Below are 19165 nucleotides of genomic sequence, written 5' to 3'. Positions count from 1 at the left end.
AGTAAAATATAAATATGTAAAGCACAATAAACATCCAGGAGGCAGCTTTCGGCAGCTGCTAATTTTAAAGTAACATATTAATGAAATCAATTAAGAGTTCCTTTTAATAATTAGCAAGAGCAAACCTAACTTTCTGAAGCGATGTTTTCAGTATTGCTAAAAGTGATTCCCCCAAAAAGAGTATCTCTGTAGATAAATCATCTGAAAAAGTGTTAAATTGTCTCTTCTGCTACCTGATAATCCAATTAAGTGGTGATAAGAAAAATAGCTCTTGGAGAATTTCAGGGAAGCAGAATAATGTGCTTAGTGTTGTACCAGAATCAAAATACCACATAATCATGGGTATCCATGGATACTGAAGCAACACTTTGATTACTAGATACATCCATTACCCTTAAATACCGGAGTTAGGTGTTTAATGCCCCGAACAATTTACTGCCTGACTGCCTGAACTTGCACAGAGAATTCTCCTGGGGTTTTGCCTTTCGGAGGCACAGCACAGAATCTGTCAGCGGGCACAAGGAAGGCAGCTATGATATTTTTAAGACTCTCTGTCTTCTTCCAAGTTCCTGTGTGTTTTGCAACTGCTGCCGCCCAGATGGCTCGACTTGCTCGCCTGTCCTCGAGCTGCCTGTGAACTGGGGCATGATGCGATGTGGCCCAATCTCCGTCCCACGCCTGTGACATATGAGTGGGATTCCCGTGAAAAAGCTCCTATGATAATCTTTCACAGCGCTTGCGCTGTTGGGACTCGCTCCGCACCGAATGGATGAGCTCGATGTTGCGTCTCTGCAGCACCAGAAGTTTCATCACGGCAAGATGAGCACGTTGGTTGTTCCGTGGTGTAGGATCATAGAATCGCAGAATGGTTTGGAAGGAAGGCACCTTAAAGATCATCTTGTTCCAGCTCCCCTGCCCTGGGCAGGGACACCTCCCACCAGACCAGGAGTTTGAAGCCACAGTTTCTCCACCGGAGTTTTGACATCTTCGTTTGTTGTGCAGGGCAGGAGTGGGAACCCTAGAAAAAAGCCTCCTCTGCACAGAAGCTGCTGTGGGTCCTGAGGGCAGCCCAGGAGAGGGGCACGTGGGGCTCTTACTCGTGTGGTCCCGCCACCAGCTTGGCTTTTTCCTTTCCATTGCATGAAAGGATCCGGTCCTCTTTCCTAGGGTTGATAGTGAGAAAATAAAATACCAAAGGAGAGAAGTAAAACGGGCATTTAAAAAGCACTTTGAAAGTGACCGTTGGGAGTGTGATTATTTAACCCGGACTTTGTAGCGGTGGCTCCAGCACCGTCTCGGGGCAGGTACCTGAGCTGGCGGCACAATGTGGGGATCCGGCATCTGCTCCTGCTCCTGGAGCATGGCGGGGGCCGCGCTTGGTGCCTGCGTGACCATCCCTGCAACGCCGGCTCCTTCTGCATTGTGAAAATGCCATACGGTTCAGGAGGTCAACAATAGGAAAAGTGTGAGCAGAAACTTTTCATTTTTTCATCTTTTGCAAAGATTGTGGGGTTTGTTATTTTATTTTCTTCTTTTTTTTTCTGCTTTTTTTGTACTCACAAAATGTCTTTTATATTATGAGAGTTCCAAACCAACTTCCTTGAATGTCTCAATACAGGTTTTCGTAGCAAAACATTTTTTTGAGGAGAGTTGTGAGGCAGAATCTTACATAACTATTTTGTTGGAAAGGGGAAATAGAAGAAAGCCGGCACCCTGTGTAGGCAGAGAATGAGTGGGTTTAGTCCATTGTTCCTGACAGTAATTGAACAAACTAAATCCTTCCTATAAGCCATTTTGCTAAAAGTAAAAGCAGGAAACCAAGAAACAGATGTCGTATCATCCCACTTGTTGCACAACTTGTCCTTTTTAGTCTGCCTTTGCTAACCCACTCATCTTGGGTGTTTTGGATCACCCTTACTGCTCTTCCCTTCAGCGAGCGTCAGTACTGGTTTTTTCTGTTCCTAATTGAATAGTAATTTTCTGCAAAAAAGGACAAAAAAGTTCTGTTGAACGGTAATTTGGGGGGGATATGTGATTTCATGCTTCCTAAATTTATTTGTAAACTGAGACTAAATTCAGTCTGCAGAACTGGAGAATTGGAGAATGGAATTGGAATTCCTGGAAATGGACTGGAACTGGAGAGATCGGGGGAGGAGGATGAGAAGGGCTGCACGTTGCCGTCGCATCCCACTGCCCTCAGCAGCGGGGGGACGGCCATGTTCCCATGGGGGAGCTGGGGTCCCCCCAGTCCCGGAGAGCGATTTGCCATCTGCATGCGGTGGCTTCAGTCCCAGTTTTGATGCTGCCCTTTGGCTGAAAATCAGCATCCCCTTCTGCTCCAGCTGGGGACGGTGCAGCTCTGCAGACGGGCGCAGGGACTCTGCCCCGGGTGCCGGTAGGCGATGGAGGGGTCAGGACACCAGGACATCTGTGGTAGAAGTTCAACACCACTCTGGGAAAGGAGGAAACTCACGTTTTACCCAATGACTGTTGTAATCATTGAGTGAGAGGAAGAAACCAGAATCTCACGCGTAGCTCCTCATTTGCTTCCCCCTACAGGTCCCTAATAATGACTTGTTTCCAATTCAGATTAAATGGAGATTGTTGTTTTAGGTAAAATTAATTGTATGACTTCTTATTTTAATGAGAAAAACTGAAGATCTAGCAACACACACACAAAAAAAGTTTGATCTCTACATTTACTTTTTCAGTCTGGCAGCCAAACCAAAACATCAGGTATTTGTACATCCTTAATTGCCAGCGTCCTGAGCAGTACCTCAAGATAAATTTCCTCTGTCTCCAGCATCACTTAATTAAAACTTCTGCAGAAGTGTGTGAGAAAGCAGGGGCCATTATAAGGATCAAAGTGAAAGCGGAGCAGGTTCCCTTTGTGGAAAGATTAACTAGAAATGGCGTTTCTTGAGACAGCAACTCTGCTACAATGAGTCTTGTCAGTGACTTAACGAAATTCAGAGGACTCTTCTATTAGAAATACAATTTGGGGGCAAAATTGTTTTTTACCAGCCAGGGAGAAAGGACCCAACTTCACTTTGCATTTTGTTTATTTGTGCAAGAAAAAATCTGGAAGAGCTGTTAATTTCGGTTGAAATGTTAGCGTTTCCGTCTTCTCTCAGAGTGCTGCCAGTGGTTGCAGTGTGGGGAATTTTAATGCCGGGAACAATACCAAACAGCCGGGTCAGTTTGCCAAAGTGGCACAAACCACGGGGAAAAATAGAAGCTGTAAAACCAAATAATTTTCAGGTTATTGTTTGAGGAAATGGTTTGCCTTGTTGTCTTATCCTTTTCATAGATTATTGTGCGTTTTCGTGGCTTACTTGTTGGATAAAGGCGCATCTGGAAAGGCTGAACCTACCAGGTCTGCTCCCGGTGTTCCCATCCCAGATCTGATGTTATTACAAAAACCATTTGCTGGCAGCAGGGAAGGATGAAAAAGATGCCAGTGTTGGACTTCTATACATAGCCCGGAGGAGAAGGGGTATTGTTTCAAGAGAAGAGTGGTGTAGAGCTGACCGCCTCATCGTCGTCGTCATGACTGTCTTTCATATACTGATTCCTGTGAATCTCTAAACCTCCATCGTTGAAGGAGTTAAACATTTGCTGGTGGAATTGCTTGAATGCTCTATCTTACATATATTACAGTTCGCATCTCTCACGCATCTCCAATATCCATTATCTTCATAACGGTCTTTGCATTTGGTTGCAGGATCCCGGTTACCTGCTGTCTTCCCTCACTAGACAGAAATGACCGTGGCGAAGGGCAGGAACCCTCCGTACCCAGCTGGTTTAACGCGTGGTGCTGCTACTGGGACCAGTCCCGGGGGGACAGGGAGGCTCCAGCGCGGTCGCTGGCTGCAGCAGGGGTTCAGTCCCAGACTGCATGAATTGCCATAGCAGTCTCTAGCTAGCTAGACTATTTGCTGCTTCTCCAGGCCTTCAAGGGTAATATATTCCTGCAGAAATCCTATGACAAAATCCTTAATTTGCAACTTTCACATTTTTACCGCTTAATTCCCTCGGAGGTTTTTACCTCAGGAGCACTGTGAATTAGCTTGACAGTTTAAATAACTGTGCACGTGCGTTTCCTATTGTAATAAGAATGCAGGATGAGAATATGGAAGTTTAACTTATTTTATATGTGTCATTTGGACAATACATACCCAATTCCTTGGGCGTCTATTATCGCTAAGGAATGAAAAACGGCATGTGCCTCTGCCTGCCATGAGGTCCTCCGCAGAGATCGAAACACTTTTATTCGAGCTCCTGAGCTTGGATGTAAGCAGAAGCCAATGTGACGGGTGCCGTCGGGTGGCTGGGATGGATCACCCTGCTGCTACAGCCAGAGCTTGTACTCCGGTGGCAGATGCTGCCCGGTGTGGACTTGAGCAAAACAAAGCAAATAAGAAACTAATACACGCCGACCCGTTTCGGTGGCTGGGAGCGCCCATTAGTCAATTTGTAACACTGTCACTTTCCTGGAAGAGACACCAGCAGTTCAAAACCCGAATATCCATCAACGTGTCTGAATTGTATTATCTGGGTCTCGGTCCTCTTGCATCTCATTCTCTGCCTTTCTTGTTTGCCCTTGATGTGCCGTGTACGGCTCGGTCCGTTCTGTTCCTGATGTTGCCTCAGAGAGTGCTTTCTCATGCTGGTCTCTCCTCCTGCTGTTATATTGAAAGTATTGTAGCTGCCATACTGGCCAATAAAATATTTTGGGTTTAATCATTGGTGTTTGCCATTTAGCCATAATTCCTGTTTATGGTTTATCTGTAATTCCTTTGTGACAGAGATGGCACAGAGGTTAACAGGGTATGGCGCCAGCCACTCCGTTTGGGAAAGCTCTTCCACCATCCCGGCTGTAAGAGCAGCTCTCCATCTAGCTGGGGCTAAACGCATCGAGTCCAACCACGGCACCCCTACCGTAACTGGTGTGGTAAAAAAGCAGCTCTCTTATCCCCCCCTCCACCAGTGGACAGCAGAGAAACAGGGAGCTGACCTCCCAAAGGCAGTAAAAAACTCTGGATCACAAAAAAAGACCTGAAATCTGCCCTCCCAAGTTCCATACTGTTTCCATTCTCCACCCTGGCTCCTCTTTTCTTTGAAAAACCCAGGGAAATTACATACTTTGAAGCTGTACGTTGCATTAGAGGCTTTTTTCCTCGCTATTGAGAGCCTGGCCACAGCTGTCTCTCTGTCCAAAGATGCTCGGTTCAGCTGGAATCATTATCGGCTATAATAAGATTTTTGGCTTCTCCATCCAGGCGATAGAGATTGCGTGACCCACACAATAGGTGTAATTATCCTCAGGATGGGTTGCTGAGCTGGTAGCCTTCCCAACAGCTTCGGCCTTTTTTCCGAGCCCTTAAATCACGTAGGTCGCAATTACTTAACATTAATTACTGATTTTTTTAATTATAGTTTTACAACAACAAAGTGTCAGCTGATCTAGGGTATTTTTTTTTCTTTTTTCCCTTGGATACAGGGATTCTTTAATGTAGATAGACTCAATTACAGAAGTATTGCTGTTGTGGGTGCCAGGTCCGAGACCTCTTTGTTTCTGTTTCTCTGCACACGCGGTGAGGTGGTCGTTTCATTGGATGGATGGAGCCACAGAGCACCTGTAAGCCGCCTTCTGTCCTGGTTTAAAAGGCTCTTAAAGTTACTTATTGGTGCAGGGATTAGAAATCAAAAGGTGCCGGGGATCATTGCTCTGTGTGCCTGTCCGCTGGGCTGCGTTCCTTGGGGCTGCGTTTCCGATCCTCTGGTGAGAGAGCCCGCTTTTCCCGAGTGAAGGCAATGGCGAGCTGTGAGGGATTGCAAAGGATCTTCGTGGCAGCTTCAGATGCGTCTAAATAATGGCTCCCTCCAGCATGCGGAAGCCCTTTGGTCTCGACACTATAAAATATATCCACTCCTGTTCTGCTGTGTCCAAGTGGGAGCCTCTCGAAAGGGCACTGTGGAAGGAATGCATACATTTTCAAGTGACAAATCTTGGAGCTTTATAAAGCCTGTGGGTTGGTTTGGTGTGTTGTTTTTTTTTTTTCTTCTCTCTCAATGAATTCTCCAAAGTTCCCACATCCTTATTCAACAAGAGAAATCAGAGTCTCGTGTCGGAGGTTCGAAGTGGCTTGGCGTGATGGAGCGCCAGGGAGGGTGCGGGTGCTTTCCAAGAGCAGCTCATAACTTTAAATTCTCCTCAGGCGCAATGCCAGAAGGGAGAGATTTTCCCCCAGCAGAGACACAAGGATGGCTTCTCCTCGGGTCCCAGCTGTCTGTGCTCTGCCTGTGGACGGGGATGCTTTTAACCAGCACATGGTCCCTGCCAAGTGGGGCGTTTCAGGAAAACTGAATAGCTTTGCTCCCGGATTTGAGTTGTTTCTGTCTAATTTTGACTGGGGCAAATAAAACAAGTGTTTAAAAAAATGTTTAAACTTTCTGGACTTACTAGCAATGTGACTTTCCTTCCTCATTTCAAACTGAAGTTTACTTTTAAAAATCGGCATTGTTTTCTTTTAAACAAAAAAAAAAAATCAAGTTGCAATAATTTCAGGTTGTAATCATTGTAAAACAAAATGAAAGGTTCTGCATGAGTCAGAGAAAAACTTAGGGGTTATTACTCTGTTTTATTCTTTTTCAGCCTTTCCTTAGAACCATTTTATTTCTTCCCACCAAAACCAATCTTTTTTTCCCCCAGAGTTTTTGGATCAGCGAGTACCAACAGACCTGGCCTGACTTCAGGCAACCTCTGCGTCTCGGCTTCTCTACGGCTAAAATAAGGAAAAATGATCCTGACCTACTTTGTAAAGTGCTCAGAGATCTGCAGAAGAGCTCCATTTTGCAATTTTAAGCCCATGCGTTTGCTCTTTATGAATGTTCAGTGTTTTTCTCCAGGTGTTTGTGTGTCTGCTTTGCCCTGGTTTGGGATGATTCCCTTCTCGTGTGCCGATGGGGGATGAGCCGCTTCCCTGAGGGGGAAAGAGCTCTTTCCCTGAGAACACCTTCTCTATTCCTTTATTTAACGCTACTTTTAAATCTGTATTTTAAAGCATATCTGTGAATATCTCCTTTGTCCTGCTGTCTTTTAATTAACTCATCCCCGCTGCTGTTTCTTATTATGCATCTCTGATACTTAATTAACACACTTTGCAGTGTACTGAGGAAGTTGGTATCTAAGATGCCATAAAAAGATGAAAGTGTTTATCAGCGAGAAACAAAATAATGAAGGCAAAACTCTGTTTTCATCTGCCAACAGTGACAAGCAGATTGTCACTGGAGACTTGGGGGTTTTTTTGCTTTTAGGTTTTTTTCACCCTAAAACAAGCTATATAACTTTTAATATGTGAACTGTGCTAAAAATGAGTATTTCTTTGGTATGGATGGATGGATTTATCACTATTACTGTGTTGATGACATTTTTGCAATGTTACCTGTGTATTTCTGAGAAGTCCCGTTCACAGACACGTACTTTATCTTGAGGCCTCAATTGCTTGAGCCGCTCCGTCCGTTTGGTGATGGACAGGTGAATGAGTAAGGATTTTCGTGAACAATCATTCCCAGTATCTCAGCTCCTTTGCTGTTCCTATTCCAGAGAAGTTGTTTCAGTAGAAGCATTTTCCCTCAATATCCTTCAACTTGCAAAATTAAAAAGAATGTCAGCTCTTCGCTGAGAGAAAGTTTGTCTAACACATTGTCAACATCACTTGCCTTTCAGCCTGATGTTGGTTTGTTGTTTTTTTTTAAATCAATTTAAGCATGTTCAGGTTGTTGTTTGTTTGTGGATGTTTTTTTAAATCCCTCGACTGACTGGTTTATTTTGTTTTTCTATGGTATTGTTCTTGCCCATCTGTTTAATCTGTGACCCTGCCCAGCCGTGCTGTACACTGTGTGTATCCCAAGGAGTGCTCTGTGCAAAAAAATAATTGTATGAATCCCTCAGGAAGCTTGAAATGAAGATTAAGTGCTCTATAAGGGCAGTGATCCGATCGGAGAGTTTCTCTTCCTCCCAGGCTCCCCTTCCAGCCATGTGTATTTCCTGCTGCCTTTCCTGTGCTCTCCGCCGACAGAGTCCTTTTCTTCTTTCTTCTGCAGGTGGGCTCTGCATTGCTCAGTCCCTGAAAATCCCCCAGGATCGCAAGGACAAGACCATCGACTTCGATAAAATTATCAAGCAGCTCCTAGAAACTCCCAACGCCAGGGCCATCGTTATCTTTGCCAATGATGAGGACATAAAGTAAGGATGAGTGAGGGAATGAATTCCTTTGTGCATGACAGCTATGCGGAAAAGAGAAAGCAAATAAGAATACGAATAACGAAGGGGAAGTGTCTGTTGGCAAGAGCGGTGTGGGGATGTGGAGTTCATGTTGTGGAGGGCAGCACCAGGCATGGAGGTGCTGCTGTTGCTGCCCCAGACCGTGCATCGCTGGACTGGGGAGGAGGGAATGCTGATCGAGGTCTGGAAGCTTTTCCTGGCATAGGGTTACTCATGCATTGGATGGCAGACCTGACCTTACCTCTCAAAGAGGCATTAAGAAGATGCCCCGCTCTCCAAGCTCATACTACTCTGTATTATTCATTAATTCAGAGTCTATTTTATGGCAAGTGGCGGTTAGTAGTGATAAAACGTCTTAGATGCTTAAGGTTGAACCACATAAGCTGCTGAAGTTTTAACCACATACCCCTTGTACATAAAATAATATAAAGAATATTTTAAATATTTCTCATTTCCCCATGCTACATCTTCTGTCTCCAGAATTTTAAATTTACTTAAAATTTTGATGGCATTGTCAATTGCTGAGAGGCTCAATTCTACAAAATGAGACACAAAGAAGTTAGTATAAAGCTTCAGTAAAGTCAATGGCAAAACTTTAGGTTTTAGTATAGTCAGTATTTCAGTCTTAAGATACAGGATGAATTAAAAGAAAGGTTCAATCTGTGGTGCATGAATTGTGATATGGTGTGTTGTGAAATTCCTGAGCCCTGTTGATTACAGGAATATGCTATTTCTGTTCATTCTGTAGTTGCAACACAACATTTTTTCCAAGCAATTATATCTTTAAATGAAATTAATCTGTGAACAAAACATTCTTTTCCACAGGCAAATCCTTGCAGCCGCCAAGAGGGCAGATCAAGTGGGTCATTTCCTATGGGTGGGCTCAGACACGTGGGGCTCCAAGGTGAGCCCCTTACTTCAGCAGGAGGATGTCGCCGAGGGAGCCATCACCATCCTGCCCAAGCGAGCGACCATCGAGGGTAAGAGCTCTCTCCTGCTTGGCTTTCTCTCCCGCTTCCTGGAATGCTGCTGGCACAAAAGCGATCGTCCATCATTTTTTCTGATACGTGTTTTGTGAATTAACGCGTACAGACGTGGTATGATGCAAAGAGTACGAAGTGCATTGAGTAAGTCTTCATCTCTTGAAATTTTCCTAAATGTCTGTGTTCCTCATCTGAAAACCACACGTTATTTCCACAGTTGAGAAGCTAGACGCCGTTATTTATTAACGGCGCTATTTCAGAGCTTATATTAAGCTGTCATGATATGACAGGGCCTTTATTACTTAAAAGAAAGTAAACCAAAATGATCTTAACATATCACGTATATACATAGGAAGAGAAAATCTTTTGTCTCTGAAGCAGTGGATAAGTTTTCTACTGAACAAGTCAAAATTCATTTTAAAATCAGCAGTTTCCATTTAAACTTAACTTTTATTTCATTCAGATCAAGCACTGTATTTATTTATTATTTATTTTTATTTTTTATTTTATTTTATAATTTTTTTATAATTTATTTTATTTTTTTATTTTTATTATTATTTATTTATTTATTTATACGCACACAAGCACACTGCTTGTGTGCTTCACAAGTATGTGTACTTGTACATATGCACATGTGTATAAAAATTATGGGAAACATTTTTTACATAATCCCTTTGTTTCTCAACATTTTGTTGTGTTCTGAAGTGTTTGTTGTCTGATCTTTCCTCAATTTGTTATCCCTTTTTTCCGTATAGATGCTAAACTATCCACATGGCTTCCTCTGGGCAAACCAAACTCGCTCTTTAGAGTCCATGTTCTCTATAATATGAAAAGTTCTTTACAAGGGAGACACTGCATAAAGGAAACAAATTCCTTGGCTGGCACATGGCTTTGTGTTGGGCAGGATCTCCAAAGAGCTCTTGAACGTCTTGCCCACGTTAAAATAAGTTCTGGTGTCTTCATTCCCTGGAAAACCAAGTACTTGCATTTATTGTTACTGTGTCTACACTACCACCTCATTAGTTATTCTTCTCAGCTATATAATATGCTGCATCATTTTACATTTTTTAAACCCTGGAGGCATTTTCGCATGTTATTTCTCCATAAATACGTAAAGTTGATATACAATGAATTGTTTTGTTTCTGAAAACCAGGATATTTTAATAATCTTTTCATACCGTCTGTTTTCATCCCTGAGGGTTTCTGACACAGAAACAAAAAGTCTGCCAAGAGTACAGAGAAATAAAAACTTCCCAAGTTTGTTTGTTTTAAAATATTTTCCTTCTATATTACACATAAACACGTTGGACGTAACGGGAAACGTGGTTTGCTTTTGGACAGAGTAAGTGATGGTAACAAAGTGGAAGGGTTCAGGTACAGAAGGTCGCACATATCAGCGTATTTAGTGTATCTGCAAAAAAAGTGTGTGCATTGAGCCTGCAAATATCTTCTTATTCAGTGAATATATCAGACTATTGCCTACAAGTCGGCTAGTGGCATTTTGCACATGTAGTCATGAAGATTGCATGATTACGTGTTTGTGATGCTTAAATTCCATTTTGCCTATCTATATAATTGTGTGCATTCTTCAGGCGCAGGTGCCACGCAGCAGATACATATTTTGAGGCCCGTGAGTTGCGTGTTGCTTTGGGGAAAGGGCAAACCCCCCCAGCCAGGAGTAGGTACTGCGCTTGGTTTGGAAGGAGAGGCTGAGCACAGCGCCCAGAACAGCAGCTGCGAATGTCTCCTGGCTGCTCCGTGACCGCTCGGAAAGGTTCAGGCTGGTTCTTACCTTTTTCAGCCCCGTTCATCCATCCCTAATTGCCATCTGTATCTGCCATCTGCTGAGTCCTCTTGGGCGGGAGAGCAAAGGGATGGTTAAGAGCGCAGAGCAAATTCCCACTCTCCTGGAGCAGTTTTCCAGAACTCAACATTTCCTCTTTCAGACTGATGCCATTTCACTGTCATCCACTGAGAGAAACATCCAGTGAAATCTGTTTCTCACAGAAGTAAGTAATCCTTAGGTATTAGCATTTCCCTGCCCAGTGAGGCAGTTATCCATATGGATGGTCTGCCTTTCTTGCATTTGGACTGCTGCATGTTGTTTTGTTTTTCTTTCTGTTGTCGTAGTAATTTCATTTGGCTATGAATCCAAGAGAACTGCAAACAGACATTTTAATGTTATTCTCTTATCATCCAGCAACGAACATCTGCTTCCTAAAATTTAGTAATGCCTTTCTTTTGATGAAGACATAAAATAAATGAAATAAGAAGCCTTGGTTTTCCCTATAAATTGATGGAAACCAACTAAATTAGCAGAATGGAACTCAGTTTTCCCCGAAGGACCGCATCTTGAGCAGTGTCCCAGCCTAGCAGTCTCCTTTTTGTGCGGCAGCGAGCAGCAGTGCTGCCGCCTGCAGCTCACGGGCTCCGGGGCAAGGCAACAGCTTCATTCCCACTGGATTTGGTGAGAATGTCTTTATTAGTCATGAATGTAGACATACAATGTAAAAGTAAACCCTTTATTTTCCTCCTCAAGAGCATCATCTTTGTTTTCTGTCTTTTCTTTTACCTCTCTGTTAAATAGTATTTGTAATATGTTAGAAAAAGATTCCTAACAAAATTCACTGGAAACAGGGAGCACTGCAGCCTTGACCTACACCTTAACCTGAAATAGGCGATGCTGCTAGCCTCTTCTCACGCTTCAGGGAAAAATGTTAAGCCAGGAGACGTTAAATTGCATTGAAAATTAACGTGCCTGCGTGTTCAAGTGTATACGGTACATTTTGGATTATCAGATTTTAGTATGTCTGTATAGCTATTGGTCATATAAGTCATATACTGAAACAGTCATTATGTAGAAAAAGACATTCTTCAAAGAACTCTTCTCCCCCAGACGTGAGCCTTCCCTTCAAAATCCAGATGTGAATGGCAGGTGTGTTGGTGTGGTTACACCTATCTACATATTTACCATCTGAGGTTCCTGGTTTTGGTAACAGTGGGAAAATCCCAGCAGCCTCTGACTCCAGAGGGAGTCTAAAGCACTCGGTTTCTTGTAGAATCAGGCCCCAGATACGCAGTTATTTGTCTTGATACTCGGTGTCACTCTTGGGACAAAATTTTCTTTGCCGTAGTCCCATGGGGTGATTTAGGAAATCATTACATGAACTGAATTCATTCATCTTAAGTCAGTCTTAATATAGCCCGATTGTGTTTGATGTAATTATGCTGAAAGGATAAAGTTGCATCTTATTTGCATAATTGCAGTAGACAGTGAGCCAGAGGAAGTGCGCACTTAAATAGTAATCACTTCATGAAAAGTTGTGTTTGGAACAAGCTCCGTAGCCAACTTAACCAAGTGTCAACTAAGTTGAAAGGCTTTGCGAGGTTTTCAGGGAGAAAAAGCAGGATGTATTTATTTTTAGAGCAACCGTGGCAGCGGAATATTGTCTTCTGGTCATCGTTACTTTGAACTCTTCCGAAACAAGGTTGTGAAGGTGTGTCCTCTTTCTTCTCCAAAATGCATTCAAGTGGGATTTTACCTACTGCTGCTTTGTTGCCCAGAAACCCTCCTTCTTCTTCACTTACCTGAGTAGAAAGATAAATGCTGCCCATGGGGGACATTCCTGTATCAGTTTGGTGTTGAGGAACAGGGAGAGTGCCCTGCTGGTCACGGGAAGGGTGAAATGCCGTAAAGAGCAGCAAGCGTGTGAGCTACAGGAGGATTTGGGGCAAGGAAAGCAGGCTATTATGGAGTAATGATGCGATCAGGATTATGGTAAAAATGGGAGATGTTGAGGCAAGTATAAAAAGTTCCCCAAATTTCAAGTGCCAGAGGGAAATGGAAGCACGGTGGAAAATGACAAGGTTGAGGCTTTGAAAACCAAGTGTTTTGTTCTTGCAGTTCAGCTGAGCTACTTGCCTTCAGACCTAGCGATTTACTTACGTGGTTGTGTTCTCCTTAGGCAGTGACAGTCTAAGGGAAAGTTGTTCATTTGCCATATTTTTGATTTGAAGTCCTAGAAGCTTTGTAGACCGTCCAAACCACCAAGAAACAAAATGTGGAAGCGCTCCCTGGATTCTCGTGGCTTGGACCATCATTCCAGCTGTGGACTTCTCCAGGTGATGGCTGGGATGAACTGCAGCCCCATTTCTTTGCAGATGGAAATGAACTTCTTCCGCACTAATCTTTTTAATCGCAAACTGACCTTTAAGTATTCCACTGCCACTTTACCTCTTCATGTTTCAGTAGATTTAATAAACTTCAGAGCGTTTCTTCCTCTTGTTATCACTACTGTACCCAAATCTAATTACACGTTTTAACTGCCTGGGGGAGCTCTCTTTATTACACCATATAGATGTATATACGAGTTACCTGGATGACCCTCTGATTAAAGATGATAATACTACTGCTCCAGACATCAAATAAAGTTCTCCCTAGCAGGCAGATTCAAAGTCAGGAGTTCCTAAATTCTTTCCCTGGAGGAAGAGCCAGTGATAAGATTCTGCCAGTGATAAGAAGGTACCTGTGGTACGAGAGATGGAAAAGCCTCGTCTTTTTGGAGCAGGTTAGTGCAGTACTTGCTGAATTCAGCATGGAAAGCTGTTAGACAGTCCATGTCCAGAAGATACTTAAGTCCGAGGTATGGAGTCAGGCAGACGGTCTTGGGTATAAGAGTAAGTGTCTTTCCCCTTTTTGGTTTTTTTCTTTCCCATTTTTTCTTCTAGTCTGAGCAATGTCTACACTTCAGATTTTAAATGTGATTATATCAGTCTGCAGTATCTATTCAGATTAAAAATATCTCCTTAGACTCCTTCAAGAGTGTGGCAGTAGAGAGCATGCATGATGGGTGGAACAATGACATTCAGGATGTTGGCTGGACCTTCAAAAGGTCCAATGGCTACACCTCCCTGCATGGCAGGCCAGCGATCAATTTCTGTCAAATGCAGTGTTACAGCGGAAATGAGGAAATAAGCGGCTTTATTCCTGCAAAAATATTCCTATCGTGCAACTCCAAGATCTATCCTTTCGCCATCGGTCCTGTGCAGACCCTGGGTGAGGTGCTCAGAGCTTGTCCAGCTGTTGCCGTCGAGGTGGCGTCCCTGAGCTTCCCCTCCAACCTCTCGCTCAAGGCTTGGCATGGGAAGAACACTGGGTAAGGCCTTTGTAATACCTGTTAGTGTCTTGCTGAGCTCCTTGTTAATGCATGTGAAGTAGGGAAAACTAGCATTTTCAAGAGACAGTAGTAATTTTGGATGCCCTTTTGTAATCTAGCCACTCTGATACACTGAGGTTCGCAGGATCTATAGAAAATATTGAACACCTTCTTTTTAGGAAATATGGATCATAAAGTCCTAGAGCTAGAACTAGAACAGAGAGAAGTAATTTCTGAAAATCACAGCCATATTTTAAGGAGTCCAAATGCCTCCAGTAGCTCTTACAAAGTTTCAAAAATACATATGTATCATTTCTGTGAATGGAAAATGGTTCTCTATTCAGAGATATCTCAGAAATTGTTTCCCTTATAATCTCAACTGTGAAGAAGATGAACAACTGTCTACTTACCTTTTGCTTTCTGTTGTTCTTATGCCTCTTTTCCGTGCGAAAATTTTCGAATTGGGCTGTTAAACTGTGGTTCATGTTGTTAGCATCCACGCTACTGACTTAGCACTTTCAGATATCTGCTGCTTCTTCTAAGTTTTTTCTTTTAAAATAATCTTCCTCATCTTTCTTCCTTACACATGATCTGTTTTCATGGACACCAGCTCAGTGAAATGAAGCCAAGGAGAAGAACAGCTGTAAGAGAAATACAGAGGCTAATATATACGTCTCTAGTATATACGTATATATGTTGTTAATTATTTTGAAAGTCTGGTGAAGTGCTTTGCCAACGATGAAAAAAATACTCGTTATGTTCTGAGTTCAGGATTTGATGCAGCTGAGCAATGGGATTCGGCTAGATTCCAGATTAATGATTCAATTCCAGCAAGGAATTGATGTGGCCGAGGTTTGCAATTTCGTGCAACTCTCAGCCGTGAGGTTAAAGGCTGGCTCCAGGTCAGCACAAGGAAGTGCACGGCTGCTTAAAAAAAATACAGGCGTTGCAAGTGCTTAAACCCAACATAACTGTCCTCAAATTTTTAAGTTGCTTCTCTTCCAAAGAGATGGTGAATCATGTCTTTAATGTTTTGTATTTATTTCCAACAAGAGCTGATTTGCTTCTTCTTTTCTTTGGGCGGTATTAAACCCACAAAATGGAAGAGTAATGATTTAAGAAAAAAATAGAATGAAATTATATCTCACTATTTAGTGTCTCTCAAATATTTTACCTTCTCATCCCCAGTCTAGCAAAACAAAGGAGCTCAGGGTTCATTTTCCTCTTTGTTAGAGAAAGTATTGAATTTTATCCAACATTAATAAATATGGGTATGCTGTCCTGCATCCGGCTATAGCTGCCTTTAGCCCAGGATGTTTCTCTGGGAAAGACGTGCTTTGTGCAGCACTTACCTTGAACAGAACAGAAGCCTGTTGTATATCTCACAATAATATTTGTAAAATAGTCTGGTTCAGACTTTTTTTTTGTTTGTTCACAGCCTGGTTCAGAGTCTTTTACAGGGCTCTGTTGTTCTCAAGCCTTTTCTCTGTGTCCCTGGGGCACGAGCCTGCGCTTTTAAGAGCGTGAGTGAGATGGAAAGATCCGGCTCGGGGGGTTTGGATTACCCCGGGCTGCGGCGCTGCCGCTCTGGTCCCACTGCCAGCACTGGGGTCACTGCCGCCCCGCTATAGCAGAGCCCCCGGGGCACCGAGAGCCGGAGGGGACACTCATCGCAGGGGAAAAGCCCTAAGAGAAGTAGCGTGGACCAACACTCCCAGAATTTACTCTTCCAAAACCTGTCCTGGTTTGGGCAACACAGGACTCATTTGTCTTCTAATGCTTGGGAAAACTGCAGCTTTAGAAGACTCTAGTGTCTGAATTTGTGACAATATTTACTTTATAGCCAGCTATATGTGTATGGATTTCAAGATGTCAGTGTTTTCGAGCTCACCAGGTGCAGGGATGAGGAGGAGCAAGACCCGGGCACTTGACCCAAGCTGCCAACGGGGTTATTTCATACCATGAACAGCACGTTCAATAGAAATTAGAAAGCTTGCTGAGGAGTTCTCTCTCTCTCTCTTTCCCTTGCTGGCTGCCATCCTGAGCACTCCTTGCCCCGGTGCCGGAGTCCTGAGCCCTTCCCTTCCTCCCGAAGCCACAGCGCTCGTGGGGTCCCACATTGTCTGTCCCTGCTGGGGAGCGCACGGCTCCCTGATGAGAGAATGGGCTGGGTGTAGTCCAGGATCAATACTGGTTCTTTAGTATTGTTAATGTTAATTATTTAGTCTTATTCTATTGCATCTGTTTATATTCCAGCCCTCGGGTTTCCTTGTTTTTCCCAATTCCCCTTCCCAGGTGGGGAGGGGTCATCAGGTGAGAGAATAATTGTCTAAATGGCAATAAATTGTTGTGGGTTCCTCAAACCATGACACCTCCCCTCACTTTTCCTCTCATCTCCTTGCTCCCACCCATCTGACGCGTTTCGCTTTCTGCGCTGCTGGAAAGGCTCCGGTGCCGGTGGGTTTGTTCCCCCTTGGCACCTCCAAGGGAGATGTTGGCTGTTCCAGAGCAGTGGGACCAGCGCTGCCATCTCCCCTTCCTTCCTTGCACTGCCAGCGGCGGGCTCCTGAGTCTTGGGGGGGCACAACCCTGCTTTCTGTGGCTTTAAATACTGTAATTAAAAGCAACAACAATCAGGAAACGCACTTCAAGTCTGGTTTGTGTCAGGAGTTTAACAGAGAGACTCTGGCTTGGACACCGTCTCTTACAAGTAAAGTTTGCACGAAGGATAATATATATAAAGGTTTATTTGTATTTTTTTCCCCCATGAGTAAATTGTCTTTACCAGCTTTGGAATCAAAATGCTAAGGAGTACCCTTATAATATGATAAGGGTACTCATATTATTAAGTAAGTAAATGCAGAGATGTGTCATCTGTTAAGATAGGTTTGTTATTTCATCCAGTACGTTTTAGCAAAAAGGTGCTTTCAAATGGCTCTTCATATTCCTCGGAGAAAGCCTGTTAGCTGGCCAAGCACGGGTGAAGGAAGAATTTACCTTTTTGTTCTTATGTATCAATCACGCGGTGTTTAAAGTCATTCTACCCACAAACTTGTTGGGAATGTGTCTTTCCCAGTGCTGATAAAGCCATTAATTGAATTTAAACTAATACCGCGGTTACTGGGAATCCAAGACGCACTCGCAGCCGTGAAAAGTTTATTGCATATCGATTCCAGCCTGTTGAAAAGTAGCTCTGGGAGTTCGGATTCGCGGTGATTCCTCCTGGCTCAGTGCTGAGTCTCGTTGCCTCTTGCCTGCGTAGGTGTGGACTCCTGCGAGAGGAGAGTGGCCCGCGCGGCTGCAAGGACAGACGGACAGACAGAGGCGCGTGGTGCCGGGGCTGGGCGCTGCCAAAGGGGACGGGCTTTATCCAGGGCTCTTGGTGGGCCAGGCATCACGTCTCCCTCGTCTTACACGCTCTTCCCTGCCCTGCCAGCGGGAAGCTTCATAGTGGAAAGTGTGGTGCAGTCAAATGTTGGCTTAAATACGGCTGCTGGGGGCTGCCCGGTCTCCTGGGGTCGATGGATATGGTAATGCTGGAGATTCCGGCAAATTTCCGCCTCTATTCCCTGATGGAGGCAGAAATTGTCCACTCGCTCGGTGCTGCAGTAGCGATGCAGTATTGGCTTTAAAGGGCTGAAGCAAAGGCTTTGGGGAGAGGTTTAGTAAGTTCAAAGAGACAGTAGCTTAAGGGTAGCGTTATTTTTTAATATGCAGATATAGAGACGTTAAGAAACACAATTTTTATGAAGTTTCAAATTAGAGTTATTTTGTCATTTTCTTTTAAACGAAGGCATTGACGCTTTCAGGTTGTTTTTTTTTTTTCTTTTGTTTAAGATTCCCCGTAAGTGTTAGTGACTGAGAAACAGTCTGAGCTGTAACCGCTGCTGCCGCAGACTCAAAGGGAATGCCCCACAGGGCTCCAGACCCGAGCTCCCGTCAGGGGGTGCGTTCAAAAACACCACGTACTGTTGCAACTCAAAAATGTAAATGTCTGCATCATTTCAGTGTAGTATTTGGCTAAAGTTACCCATCTGGCTGTCTTGCCACTTGTCTCGTTCAGTTCTCGGAGTTCTTCTGGGGTTGCTTAGATGGTTTGAAAGTATGATCTTGTTAGAGTATTAAAGAGAGTTATCTGCCACTGCTCAGTGCGAGACACAGCTCATAACCACAACAGCATTAGCAAGAAATGTTGTCTGAAATGGGGTTTGAAGCAGTACCTTTTCAAATGGCCTTCCTGCTTCATAGCAAAGAAATTAGGTAGAAAGCTCTAATTGGACCATAAAGAACGTTGTAAAATAAAGATTTAGGGAGCTTTCTCTTTGGCCCCTTGAAATGAAATTCCACGCTCGCCCACCCTACAGCAGACCTGGCTTCTCAAAACCAAGGTACTTCTCTGACCCGAGCCAGCTGTTATTTATTCCGTGGGTATATGTCTCTATATTTCTGTCTTTTGTGTATTGCTCCCAGGGCTTATGTTGGCATTTTCTCTTTGATGTTCATATTTAACTGTTATTTCAGGACACTGGAGATTGTGTGGGTGGCTGTTTTGAGAGAGAGAGAGATGCGTACACACACAAACACACCCAAACTAGAACGGCTGATGCTGTAAGAAGAGATAATTCACAGAATAATATTTAGCTATCGATCACTGTTCAGATATATATCATCAGTGGTCTTTGTTTTGGAATTTACTGGAATTGCATCGCCTGAAGGACAATTTTCGCCTCAATGAT

General features: G+C 43.6%; 1 protein-coding gene across 3 annotated transcripts in view; it reads left to right on the top strand.

The window, feature by feature from the left end:
• GRM7 (glutamate metabotropic receptor 7) overlaps positions 1-19165 on the top strand; it is a 304853-nt gene that overhangs the window by 150556 nt on the left and 135132 nt on the right. For all 3 annotated transcript variants that reach the window (XM_063347611.1, XM_063347610.1, XM_063347612.1), the window contains exons 3-4: positions 8110-8251; positions 9116-9270. In XM_063347611.1, the coding sequence (XP_063203681.1) occupies positions 8110-8251; positions 9116-9270 (297 nt within the window). The remainder of the gene's footprint in view (positions 1-8109; positions 8252-9115; positions 9271-19165) is intronic.

The sequence above is a fragment of the Chroicocephalus ridibundus genome, chromosome 10, assembly GCF_963924245.1.
Source record: "Chroicocephalus ridibundus chromosome 10, bChrRid1.1, whole genome shotgun sequence".
Lineage (NCBI taxonomy): Eukaryota > Metazoa > Chordata > Aves > Charadriiformes > Laridae > Chroicocephalus > Chroicocephalus ridibundus.
Note: the sequence above shows the minus strand (reverse complement) of the source record. Positions and strands in the feature narration are given on the sequence as shown.